At 41.7% G+C, this 13,939-nt stretch overlaps 1 protein-coding gene across 1 annotated transcript; it reads left to right on the top strand.

Annotated features, from left to right (window-relative positions):
• The first annotated feature begins 479 nt into the window (after positions 1–479).
• Positions 480–13,825, top strand: LOC109469891 (kinase D-interacting substrate of 220 kDa-like). Its single transcript, XM_019768647.1, has 12 exons — positions 480–639; positions 1,273–1,610; positions 2,175–2,309; positions 2,752–3,078; positions 3,670–3,917; positions 4,162–4,629; positions 4,844–4,994; positions 7,846–8,119; positions 8,629–8,801; positions 9,134–9,293; positions 13,392–13,503; positions 13,780–13,825. The coding sequence occupies exons 1-12, from the start codon at positions 480–482 to the stop codon at positions 13,823–13,825; spliced, it is 2,592 nt and encodes an 863-aa protein (XP_019624206.1).
• The last annotated feature ends 114 nt before the right edge of the window (positions 13,826–13,939 follow it).

Consider the following 13,939-nt stretch of genomic DNA (forward strand, 5'->3'; position numbering starts at 1 on the left):
GTTATAGAGATTTTACTGACAAATACTTTCGAATCCTACTAAATTTGCATGAAACAAGTTTGTCCGTGGGTTCCGACCGGCACTTAAAGTTAAGAAAATTCAAAAGTGGTCATCATGTCAATATAATAATAGTAGTGAGTTCAAATATGTAGCCAGCCAGTATCTCTAACCACATTGCACATGGAAGTTGGACTGTCGGTTAATTAGGTTGGGGGGAGGGGGGGAATGGTCTTACTATGCTGCTGAGCTGCGGAGGAGTTTGTGACGATGAAGCAACAGTTATTTTAAATAATAATAATTATCGAACCTTTATTGTACATTCATGCCCTATCGGGCTAAGTACAGGCGAACAGATGAAAGGGTAATATACATGTTTGTAGTACAAACAGCTCTAAAACTACACTAATACAGAGGTTCGGCTTCGGGCTCGTTTCTTTATGATGTTAAAAATATAAAACATTTTCTTGTTCCTTAGAGCCATGCCGAAAGGCAAAGCTCCTGTCGACCCGCTGGGCTACACGATCCACGCCGAAAACATCGCGAAGATTCTGACGGACGAGAATCTGAAAATGCCGCTGTCTGTGGGCATCTATGGATCCAGGGGCATCGGCAAGACTTGCCTTCTCGATAAACTCAAAGGTATCATGGTGGTGGCCTTTCTCTCAATTCTGTGTATGTGATCATCAGTACTAAGAATGATCGGCATCGTTTGTCACGTGATCAGCAACTCTCGCAAAAATCAACTGAGGGCCGCCGAATACCATACACGGTTGGGAAATCGTTATTGTTTACCGACTTCCAAGTCTTTGTTGTTTATGTTTATGTTTCAGTCCATACCATAGGTATAGATGAAACATATTGTTTTCCCTCGTGTTCTTCTACTCATTCTCCTCCTGCCATTTTGTTAAATAGATTCAATTTCTTCATTTTTAGCAAAATTAACATAAAATTTGTCATGAAAGTAAATTGGTCAAATAACTCCAGACGTTTTTTCTTTCATTTCTTATGCAGGCTTTTTTTAAACTTGTTTTATTTATTTGTTTGTTTGTTTGTTTGTTTGTTTTTCGGCCATTTTCACGGAAAAATGTTTATTTTGGGATCTGGAGCCCTGATATTAAATGCAAATGACCTGAAATTTGGAATGGGGATACCTTGGGATAACATATCCACAGAAAGTCATTCACGCTTTTGGATGAAAATGGTTGATATAAAACGGTCCATTTTGGAATGGAGAGGGATTAAATGCAATTAATTGTTGTTTTCTCAATGCAGAGAAAACAGTCAACAAAATCAAGGAAAAGGGGGAATCAGCAATAAAGGACCGGTCGCCGTTCCCTCACTGGACCTTCATCGTGCTGCTCTCGGTGTTCCTCTTCACGCTGGCCTTCACCATCACCGCTGGAGTACTGCACCCCACCGCATGGGTTGGTCCTCTCATCCCAACCGTACTGGCCTTTCTCTCCCTGGTGCTGGTCATGCTCTTCACATTCAACGTGTTGGATATCAGGAATAGATCTAATCCGCTGCACTGGGTCCTCGGGATCTACCTGGATCTCATCGACCCGCCGTCCATTGACAAAGACCAACTTCCAGACCCGAAACACTACAAGGTACAACGTCGACAAAACATACTGCGCCTGCGTGAACCCCGTATTTTTTCGTTGGATGTTTGGTCAATGTTGCATCAGAAGTTTGTTGCATCACCTTGCATGGTGGTCAGGGCAATGAACTACTTGGCAAGAACATTTTGATTAGGCAACAACAAGGTGTTAATAGCCTTTCTTTAAGCCCAATGCTGGCAGATGTTAGGTGGCTAATGGATACTGTCTGGCCAATTTGATACTGTCTTTTGCGGCCACCTAAACATCTGCTTGCAGATTAACAGTGGTCGTTGAAAATTTGATCTCTGTGTAATCGAATGTAGTTGAAATTTTTTACTAAAATGGACTTAATTTGCATAATTAAGGAGGAAATTAAGTTATTTCAGTGTAATTTATACAATCTATAGCAGGTGGGATCAACAGACACCAAATATGCAAATAAGGACCTATTTTGCATAAATAATGTTGGAATTATATGATTCCTTATTGGTAAATGATGCTAATTTCATACTTGTGACATGGGTAAGTTAAGGATTTTCACACCAATTTAGCATCGATCCCCTGTCTCGTCAGGTCATCTGGGTCAACTTCAACGCCTGGGAGTTCACAGGCTGCAAGGTATTGTGGGCCGGGATCGTGACCCGCCTGTGCGACACCGTGGAATCCGAGATTGGTGCGTTGGTCACGCGCTTCTACCGCTGCATCAAGGTACGTCTGCTACGGTGGCCCACACGTACATCTTTCCCCACGCCTGCTTGTACGTGTTGGCCACAGTAGATATTGAATAATGGATTTTTTTACGCAACCAAAACGTATTTTGGTTGTGTGGTGGTTGGTTGGTTGCCTTCATCGGGGCAATCATGACTTAATTTTAATAAAGTCCCGCACTGCCCCCCTCCATTTTCACCACGATAACCAAACATTTGGCAAGTGGCATGTTTCCAAATTTGATTAAAAATGTGAAAAATAGCCTGGGTGCCATCTGATTTGTAACGACAACCCCTAAATTGTCGTTACAAATCGTATGGCACCCATGCTAGTTGGAAACATGCGACCTTGTCGGATGTCAGTGGCCTATCGCCCATGGGTATACATTGTGCACTTGCTTTGCAAATGTTACCATTTTAGTTGCTCCATTTTGTCTGTGCAGAAGAAAGTGAAGATGGGTGGAAAGCGGATCCTGCTGTGCCGGTCCTGGTTCCGGATCGCCCTGCTGCTGACCCTCGGTGCCCTGCTGGCCCAAGTAATCCTGCTGATCATTCTCGCTGTCGGTATCGAACAAGTCCGTATCGATTCGGTCTCGTCAGTAGGGAGTGTGTTGGGGCTGGGCTTGCTGGGCGCGATTGTGAACTTCGTAATTGAGGGAATCAAGGTGGGGAAGCGGGTCTTCTGGTCCCAGAAGGACAAGCTGGACGCCGAAAGTCGCCGGCCTAACTTCACGGAACAGCTGGGCTTCATGTCGTTGGTCAAGCGGGAGGTTTGTTTTTGTTTATTTATTTGTTTGTTTGTTTCTTTGTTTGAGCCTATGTTTATACACGGAATACCCCAAATCCTTGAAACCCCCATACAATGCTTTTTAGTAAGAAGTATTCCCAAAGCCCTCCTGTGGTGCTTTTCAATATTGTTTTCAAAACCCCCCATGTATTGCTCAAAACCCCCATACAATGCTTTTCAGTAAGAGTGTTCTCGAAATCACCGTATAACGGTTTCATTAATATGTCATGTATCTGCTTGAAGGCCAAGCCACCGTGTATCTGTTCGAAGATTACCTACCCATGCTACCCTGCATCTGGATACGGATTATATGATTAGAGTCTTACCAAGAAACAAACATAGTCGTACAGAGTCTATATTTTTACACACATATACATGTAGTTTTGCACGCACAAAAAAAACAGAAAAAAATTACCAATTGGCGTATGGTATAGTTGTTCCTGGAATTGGCGATGGCATGGTTCTGGCTAGTCAATGTGTATCCAAAACAATTCCTGAGGCAGATGTACGTTCCTAAATACACGGAGACTATCCAGCCCGGTTCCGGGTACAACAGTTCCTTTTTCCCGTTCAGGTGCGTGTGGTGACGTCCCTGCTGCGGTTCCTGCAGCGCGTGCTGGAGGTCCAGTATCGCGTCATCATCGTCATCGACGACCTTGACCGCTGCGCAGCGGACCGCGTGGTGGGCGTGCTCGAGGCCATGAAGATCCTTCTGTCCGACGACAACGCTAACATCATCACCGTCCTGGCCGTGGATCAGAAGACGGTTGTCAACTGTCTCAAGACGGAGCTTCCTCACACGGTGCCAACGGAGTCTAGTGCGTACGTCTGCAAATTTTTACTTCTCCTCTAGCAAGAATTGCTTTTTGTGTTGTACATATGTTTCTCTCTCGCTCTCTGTCTTTCTCTTGTATCCAGATACCATATCTAGGGCAAATCCGGAGACTACCCAGAACCGTGCCTGTTCATAAGCATAACCCACTCAGGTATAGAACTAGATAGGCACTGTTCTGGGTATAACAGTAAAGGATCAAGGACTGATGACTGCTTAACTCCGTTTGTCCAGGTACGAGTACTTAAAGAGGGTCGTGAGGTTCTCGGTCTGCCTCCCGGAGGCCAACGTGAGCGGCCGGATGCATGTGTGGGAGAAGCTCCGGGAGGAGGCAAAAAACGAGGAGAGCCGGGAATCTGAGGAGGTCGAGAGCGCATTTACGGAGGTCGAGAGGGAGTTCTTAAAGGGAGTCGTTCAGGTGCTTGACCGAGACCCCCACGACGAAGACCATGGCATCATGCCTTACGTCCTGGGCAACGCGCGCCACATCAACCGCCTCTACCGCGTACTGCGCATGACCGTCAGGGTCATCAACAAAAAGGGCTTGCTGGAACAGGTCGGAAAGAAGCAGGTGGCATCCTGGGTAGTGCTGGTGGGACAGTGGCCCTGGCGGATGGGATGGATAGTGCAGTTCGTGGAGGACGTGAAGCAAAATTCGAAGATCACGAAGGGAGACAGTGGAAAGGGGCTAACATTAACAAGGTAGGAAATTTAGAACAAGGCTAGAAACATATGTCGTTCAGTTTTGAACTTTGCGTTATGCCTTTTCCTAAAGGTTGATTAGGAGATGTTGGTACCAGTAATATAGCTCAGACCTCCCAAATTGATTGTCAAAGTTTCAATGGTATCAAATGTTACAAATGAGTGGTTAGGTTACAATCAATAGTCCTGGTGATAAGCATAATCTATGTTGCAGCGACACGCAACTGCACACAGTGTACTCAGACTATGTGAGAAAAGAGATGACGAAAGTACACAGCAAGACAGAACGGAGGAGCTTCAACTCACTGGACGGAGACCCCGAGCTGTTCCAACTCTTACTGAGAGAGTCAAAGTTAACTGTGCAGGTATCACATGTCATTACTGATAGAGTCAGGTTTCACCGTGCACGTATTACATTACCAAAAGTTCTGGTATAGATATTTATAGTATGGATATTTATAGTATACTATAGTATGGGTGAAATATATGATTTTCCCTTATGTTTTCTTATCTTCTTCTCATTCTTCTTCTTCTGCCATTTCGTCAAATGGATTTAATATCTTCATTTTGGGGGCCAACGTATGAGATATTCGGTATGAAGGTGAGCATGGAGGCACAAATACCCTCAGGCTTTTTTCGTATTTCATACAGGGTTTTTTTATTCCAACATTTCTAATCTAATATTTGTAATATTTGTGTGGGGGGGTCAGAACACTATATGGACTTTCGAGAATAATTCAAACGAATATGGAAGAGGTTGATATGGAACAGTCTACTAGTATTTTGGAATGGGAAGAAATATTGGGTGAAATATGCTGTATTTGCTCCCGAGCAAATGTTGGCCTTTCTAGCTGTTTTATTCCATCTATACCTACAAGTGAATTTTGTATGTTTATTTCTTAATTCTTGTATTACATTGTACTACTCGTATAACGTTTTTTCTAGATTATTTGCCTTATGATACATGTATCACGTCTTTTCTTTTCGCACATGGCCCTTGAATTTAAATTATCGTACGTCGTCATTGACCTATATTTATTTTGTGTGTTTTGATCTTGATTTATATCATCTGGAAACACTGCAGATACCGACTCGAAGTACAGCTGCTTTTTTTTGTTTTCCAGGACATGCAGCATGTCCTGCTTCCGTGCACCATCAATTTCAACTACTGCATCAAGCAGACCATCGCCGCCGCAAGGGGGGTCTATTTGGATGGCATAGAGTAAATACTTACCGATGGAAAATATTTTAGACCACCTTACTAGCTGTCTCTGTTCCTTACAGCACAGTGTTTTAAGGTCAACTCCTTTCAAAAAGATACGTTGAAATAATAAAATATCTCGTACATTACTAAAACGTACGTCTTTTAGTCAGTCAAGTGTCAACTGCGGAACATTAAAATCTGGTGAGTTGAGTACAGAAAGATATTTTCTGCCGTAGTGTTTCTATTGTTAAAGCTGGTACATGTGTGTTCTGAACACGACACCACTGAGCACCTTTCATCCGAATCCGTCTCCAAGGAAACGGAAATCACACACCTTCCTAAGGTCAGCTAGAGGTCAGGTGTATATGGTCACAGTCACATTGGTGACGGTAAGAACGCAGCTAAAGTAGGGCGAGGTTAAAATACCTGTCGAGATACACCGTGTGCAGAAGAAACTTATGACGATTAAACAAACATCTTATAGTATTTTCCTTCTTTCTTAGAACGGATAGGAAGGGGAGCGACCAAGCTTCGACCGTTGGGAAAGTGGATGGCTTATCCATGTCGAAGAACAAAGTTGATAGCGACCAACTTCCCACCTTTCGGTCAGAGGATGAAACTAAACCAGGTAAACCATCGAAGCTAAGTGAGACGGGAGTTGTTCAGGCTGTTGTATTTATGTCACTTATGTATAAACAGTAATATAAACACTGACTTTTTATTTAAATACTGAGTGCCTGGTGATCAGATTGATAGCGCCGCCTTTAGTGTGCAAGGTTGCCTATGCAGCAGACAGCAGAAAGTCCCAAACAACTGTTCCGTACCACCAACAATAATATCATTCATACATACGTTTTAACAGGTGGGGAAAATTCAAATGGACTGAAATATGCTGTATTTGCTCCCGAGCAAATGTCGGCCTTTCTAGTCTTTAATGTATTTGTCGGTGACGTGACTTCTTACAAGACTTGTTCACCCCCTTGTCTTGGTTTGCATATAGTCTAATAGATAAAATAAAATAGATATCTGTATACATTTTTCTGTACAGAAGACGTACCTCCGCAAACACCGCAGCCAGTCCCAAGAACAAACCCGCCACGACGTGTGCATGTAAAGCCGCCACCGAAAGGTAGGAACATTTGTTTTGTTTCATGTCCTGTACTTAAAATATTGCACCATGCCGCCCTTCGTACGTCCAATGTTCTCGTTCCAATGTGCAAAATGCTGTCGCCACTCTTAACGAGTACCTCTATACAAGTACCTGCTAAGCTTCGCTATACTAGACACGCAGGTTCTAAAGTACTAGTACTATTATATATATATATATATATATATATATATATATATATATATATATATAGGTAGTATAGAGTGAGCACTATTTACTTCACAGGGTGGGTAAGATCTGTTACAATTCCACATATAGTTGCTCATGCTAAATCAAGTAATCTTACTGTATCGATATACAAAAGCTTAGCTAAAGCAGGGAATGACTTGCAATATTATGAGCTTGGCACCTTGATATGGCTACAAACAGAAATGGAAGAAAGCTGCGACTCTAAAGACGACAAGTACAACATACTAGCGTCTCGCTTGGCTGAGTTGAATCTTACCGTCCGGACTGATGTACCAGCAGATGGAAACTGTATGTTTCACGCCGTGTCCGACCAACTTCACCGTACCGAAAAAAGACGTAACGGACCCGTCATGAATCATCAAACACTGCGTAAGCAGGCAGTCGATCATTTAAGAAAGAACCCGCGCAATGTAAGTAAAAGAAATTGTTACAATAAATAACTCAATAGAACTTAATATATGATGGAAGAACCGATACAATACCATTTCTTTTAATTCTTTGAACCAGCTGCAAGTTGTCTGCTCTATTGGTGGTTTACAATCACGTTTCTTACTTTCTAAGGTTCAGAGAAATAATTTATCACTCTTAATCATTCTATAAAAGTTGCTGTTGCACTGGTAGAAGTGATCTTCCTTATGATCTCTGCCCAAATCAGGCTAAAGGCGACCATTACGAACAATACCGAGAAGACCAAAGCTGCAGCTGGGAGCAGTACCTGGAGAAAATGTCACGTGACGGGGAGTGGGGAGACAGTGTCGTCCTACAGGCCATTGTGAACATGTTGGGTCATGTCGTCATGATCGTGTCCAGTGTAAGGGGGAAGAACTATATCACATACCTAAATCCCGGCCGCGGTCTAGGTTCTCCGCCTAGAGACGCGCCCCCTCTGTTGCTGGGTTACTATGCCGAGAACCATTATGTTAGTCTTGGTAAGTACATATACCTGATCTAGTGTGAAAACCATCCGATACTGGGTAGTAAATCTGGCTTAACCTGTGTCAAATAATAAAAATATTCATAGCCTTATACAAATGGGTCGCACAGTACCATCCATATAGCACCGGGCTGTATAGGTACGATTTTGGCGGTACACACCGCAGCGAAACACAATGAATGTGGAAGTCACTATGCCACCGCAGGGCAAAAAGAATCGTCTAGGACCTGATTGAGACATCAAATTATTGAAAACTATTGTGTAAAAACGCCAGCAGAACAAGGGTTAACTGTTCAGTTTACTGGAGCATATCCATTGAACCATAGCATTATCACCCCAAGTAAGATTCCTCATGTCCTCTGTTGTCACTGTCCATGTCTAATATAGAAGTAAAAGACATACCCACATTGTGAGTTGACTACTAGTACTGAAAAATTCACTTTCCTCTCCGCTTCGACATTTCAATTTCATCAAGCCTATTTCAACTTAACATCACCCCACCAGAGCCCATTGAGCAGCCGGTTGAACAGAAGAAGGAACCAGCACAGCCGGTTGAACAGAAGAAGGAACCAGCACAGCCGGTTGAACAGAAGAAGGAACCAGCACAGCCCAGACGGAACGATACAGAAAGGGACTGCGTCAATCAGAAGATTGCCGATTTAGTGACGTTCGTCCAGGTCTGTATAGCCGGTATATCCATCATTCGGCGTAACACACCAGCCTCCGTATTTATATACCTTTGCACCCCTAAGTCTAAGCGTTGTTTAAATTTATATCGCGCATTTGATGATGCCCTTTTATACCTGGTGGCGGGGCCACGTGCACTGTACGATAGTTTTCGGGACAACAATTTTTGGAACACTTAAATCCTTGGTTGTAATGCTGCTGCTTGCAAGCGAAGGCATTACCATTTATGGTTATTTTCTCTGAGCTGGTATTAGATACATATAGATATAAAACGAACAAACAAAGAGCATGTAGTTTATCTTTCCTTCTTTCCTTTCCTCAGGAGGGTTTTGGGAATAGTGAAGATAAGAAAAAGTCCAACAGTTTCTTCGAAGGCCGGATAAACCACTGGATCCGTTGGAACAAAGAAAGGGTCATTGGCCATTTCCGTAAGCTCGACAAGAACGGAGATGGTGAGGTGTCGTGTGAGCAGTTCAAGAAAGGTTCGTTGAGTTCCCGTCCTAGACATACAAATGCCCTAGTACTTTGGTGCAACATGAAAATTTGTGTAGGAGGTTGTTTTTAATTGTAACTATAGTTCGTGGAACACATGCTTTCTTCAGATTTGTAAGAAAGACGTGGCGATTTGAATAGCACGGTGGCAAGCTAGAGCTTGAAGTTAAACATAGATTTACAAGATGCTAAATATAAGCTATTTGCAAATTTCCAGTAAAATGTCAAAGCTATGGGCAAAGGAACAAATATTTCTTTTATAAATAAATTGCCATTTTTTTTATCTTTGCCAAATGTTGTTATTTCACTCCATACTTTAGTATGGAGGGAAATACTGTTTTTACTGATGATTCTCCTCCTTCTTCTTCTTCTCCTCCTGCCATTTCTTTAAATTGATTCAATTCCTTCATTTTTGGGCCAAACGACCTGGAATTTCGTATAAAGGTAGAGTGGGTAAATACCCCTAGGCGTTTTTTTATTTTTTTTGATAAAAGCTTTTACAATCGTTTTATTTGCGTTTTTAGCTGTTCCCATAGGAAAGTACTGTGGGGCGTACGCGCGTGACGTAATAAGAAAGGAATTCGGGGGCGGGCCCAAATATGGGCATGCAAGCATGAACCTGACGCAGCCTAATCTTTTCTTCTTGCTGATTGGCTGTTGGATTTGATTGGATTAACTCAATTAACACCTGTTCAAAGCCATTCCATTTTGACAGTATGAACTCAAGTGTTTTGGTAGGTACAGCACAGGCCACGAAATACGCATCAATTTTCGAGGGACGTTCTGCGGGAGAGTGCAGGACGCTGTGCGGGACTTCCCTCGGGAGAGTGCGGGACGTCCTCCGGGAGAGTGCGATACGTTCTGCGGGAGAGTGCGGTACGTCCAGCGGGAGAGTGCGGTACGTTCTGCAGGAGCCAGACATTTTGCTCTTCTCTGTTGGAACAACGCAAGTTGGAGGTCAATGACCCTCGCCCGGCGTGTAAACAAGATTGGACAGGGAGCGGCTGTAATATCAAAGGAGCCGGCGGCTTCTGCTAGCCGGGTTGATAGTTAAGTAACATCAAGGTGGTTCAAAAGCAAAGCTGATAAAGAAGGAAACCCCGTAGTTAATAGTTGAAAGTCTTGGTGGCTTGAGGCGATCGATACCGCCATGCTGTTTACTTTATATGACATACAATGCAGTGAGTGATGTGTATCGCAACGAGTTAGCTCGGTTGGTAACGCGCCAGACGGCAAGCCTAGAAATTGTGAGTTCGAACCCCAGTGCATCGGATATTAACATTTTTAACAATTTTATCAGTTTTAACAATTTTATCAGTTTTAACAATTTGAACAATCCTGCATTTTAACAATTTCAACATTTTTTTTTGATTTTCGTTGTTTTGCTTTTAACATTCAAAAACTGATTGTTCTTACTCAAGAATGTCAATAACTTAGAATGTTAGTCTTTTGTATTTTTCCAACATACAAACCAAAATCACTTTGATGTTGTCACAAAAGTATGGAGCTGACAAGAGAGAATGAGTACGGTACTCTGCCAGTGTGAAGAATCTACAGAGGTATTACCAGTCACTAGTAGCAAGAGATAGACCACATTGAATGATGACGATGAGGACGAATCATATGGAGTACTATCATAGCTTAGTACAGAAATTCTACTGCTTTACTTTACTTTACTTTCTTTCACTCTGTACATGCAATTAGCTCACTGGCATGATTTTAAAAATAAAGGTTATGATAATCATATTATATGTATAGCTTATTCAATGTATGGCTTCATAGTTTATGTGATTGTTAATAAGGCCATGCTGATTTGATTGTATGGATGGCATCTGTGCGCGCATCGGTTTTCGTTAATTTAAAACTAAGTTTACGACATTCATACAAAACATCTGGAAACTAAGCAAACATACTCTGTAAATTGATTACTGTAATTCCCGATTTTTTTTCACTGTACCGCAACGTAACGGAAGCAGGAGGTCAATGTTCACGGTTTTCACTGTCACCTCTGTACCGTGAACTTATCTTTACAGTTAGGAAATAATTCCTGGACTTTCTTTTTCCTGCAACTGTCACCACCGTGAATAAATAGTTCCGTGAACATGTCCATGTTTCTCAGACCGTGAAAATTTTGCTACCGTTAGTAGTAGTTGCAATTTCGTCATTAGTAGTATTTAGATACCTGCAATATGTAACTTTGAAATTGAGATAAGTGTAAAGTAAAGCTGTCGAGATTTAAAGTGCTTGTCGTTGTATCTTTGTAAAAAAAAAAGGGAGATAATGGCCAAGTGCCATTTTTGTAAATATCTGTCGAGATTCAAAACGCTTGTCCTTGTATGATTGCAGTATGATTTATTCAGAATCTTCTATTTTTGTATGGGGAAGGAGATGGAGTGAAATATTACATTTGCTCCGAAGCAAATGTTGGCCTTTCTAGTTTCTTTTTATCTTCCCCAAATTTCCATTTATGCATTGTATGTTTCCGTTTATGTTCAGTGTTGGTGTTACATACTAGTACAGTTCAGACAAATGGCGATATGGCAACACAAAGTCACAATATGTTAATCATCGCATAAAGTACATACCTATAAAAATGAAGAACATTCATTCACAACGAACAGAATTACGGGCTAAAAGAAGGAAAACGTCTACTATAGTTCCAAACCAGAATTCAGAGGTCTCATACCTCCACGAAACATGTAGATGTTTTGTAAATTTGTCCCATTGATCATGGAAATAAGCTCGTACTTATCAAAATCTTTTTAATTTGCGGTTTTCTAAACTCTCGAACTAGACCTTTGTTTCTATAACCGCTGCTCACCTGCCAAATATAATTAAGATCCACTAACAAATTTATGCTGCATACATACAATCGACAAATACACAAAACCTCCGCTGCAGTGCGATTATGAAAAGCCAGGTTTATCATTTTTACCTTCGCCAAGAAGGTTATGTTTTCAGGGGCGTTCGTGTATGTGTGTGTGTGTGTGTGTGTCTGTCTGTCTGTCTGTCTGTCAACACGATAACTTGAGAAGGCCTTGATGGATTGTCTTGATACTTGGTAGGTGGGTAGGTCTTGATGAGACCTCAAAATGATTAGATTTTGGACCCCCTAGCGGCTTGTTATGGTACTGCAGCTGAACTTCCGGTTTTGATATCTCATGATCTAGACAATCCATGGTGATGAAATTTGGATGGTAGGTAGCTCTTGTGCTGGGGAAGAAGTGACGTGAGTTTGGGCCCCCTAGCGGCTTGCTCTGGAACTGCAGGGATATATTCTTGAAAATATTCAAAAGGGGATAACTCAAGAACCGGTTGACGGATCGTCGTGATTTTTGGTATGTAGGTAGCTTACGTGATGCTTAATATAATTATGTGACAATTATGCAGATATGGATTTAATTTGCATAATTTATGGGGAAATTCTATAAATCAGCTGCATTCCATGATAGGACAATTGAAGCTTGTGACATTGGACATTGACAACGAGAGAAACACAGGAAGATATTGATTATGTTAATAATGACTTAATTTGCATAATTAATGAGAAAATTTTATAATTATGTAATGATATTATTATTGATAACTGCCTGGAATTTCATACTTGTGGTATTTGAAAGTTAAGTTGAGGTGAACATCATTAAACATAATTTATTCAAATCAGGACCTCATTTGCATAATTTTTTAGGAAATGCTAGAATGCATTGTTTGTTAATATAAGACTGTCTCTTGGTTGAGATTATGATAAAATGATATAATTCATGAAAATTAGGGTCCTGTTTCTTAAATCAGGGGGGAATAATCTAATCTATAATTTGTCAGTCATAAAGATTAACATCATTTGGCGAAGGTATGAGATCGGGGAACTCTAGTTTAACTTGAACTACATTTTCACAACTTCCCACATGCACAAAAAAATAAAGACGCATCCACAAATACTCCAATTGAGACATTTACCTTAATACGGAGACACACCACAGCTGCTCCACCAGGCTCAAACTGAAAACATACATTTCTGACCGAAGCAAAGACACACACCTTGCAGTACGTAAGGAAACTCGCAAGTCTAATGAAACCGTTTTTGCCAGGAATGCTTGAGTTGGGCGCACCGTTCAGTCCAGAGAAGCTGCATCTTCTGGACATGGGCAACAACGGAACCATCAACTACATGGAGTTCTCCAAGGGGCTGCGCTACAGTAGGTAAGTCACAAGAGATTTGGGCTTTAGCTTGTTTTTGTGTGTTACAAAAATAACTTGAGTTGTGTTCCAATGCCCTCGGGTGACTCCCATAAGAACACCTATTCCCTAACTGTGACCCAGATAGGGTCAGCTGGGGTGTACATGGTTGCAGTCGCCATGGTGACGGAAAGACCGCCCCTAAGATCGGGTGAGAAAGACGAGATATACCATGTACGGAGGGAACTTGTGACAATGAAACAACAGACGTCTTATTAAGTATTGTTTCCTATTCCTTAGATCCATGCGGAACAAAATTGCGGGAGAATCGCATGGGAAGGCGTAAAGGATGATAAAGGTAAACCATCAGAGTTATCTTGGACGGGACGGGAGTAGTTCGGGACTTGCTGATGTATTTCTAACAGTAACTTTAAACTCTATATGTACCATACTTCTTATA

This window comes from Branchiostoma belcheri, unplaced genomic scaffold, assembly GCF_001625305.1.
Source record: "Branchiostoma belcheri isolate BF01 breed outbred unplaced genomic scaffold, Haploidv18h27 scaffold210, whole genome shotgun sequence".
Lineage (NCBI taxonomy): Eukaryota > Metazoa > Chordata > Leptocardii > Amphioxiformes > Branchiostomatidae > Branchiostoma > Branchiostoma belcheri.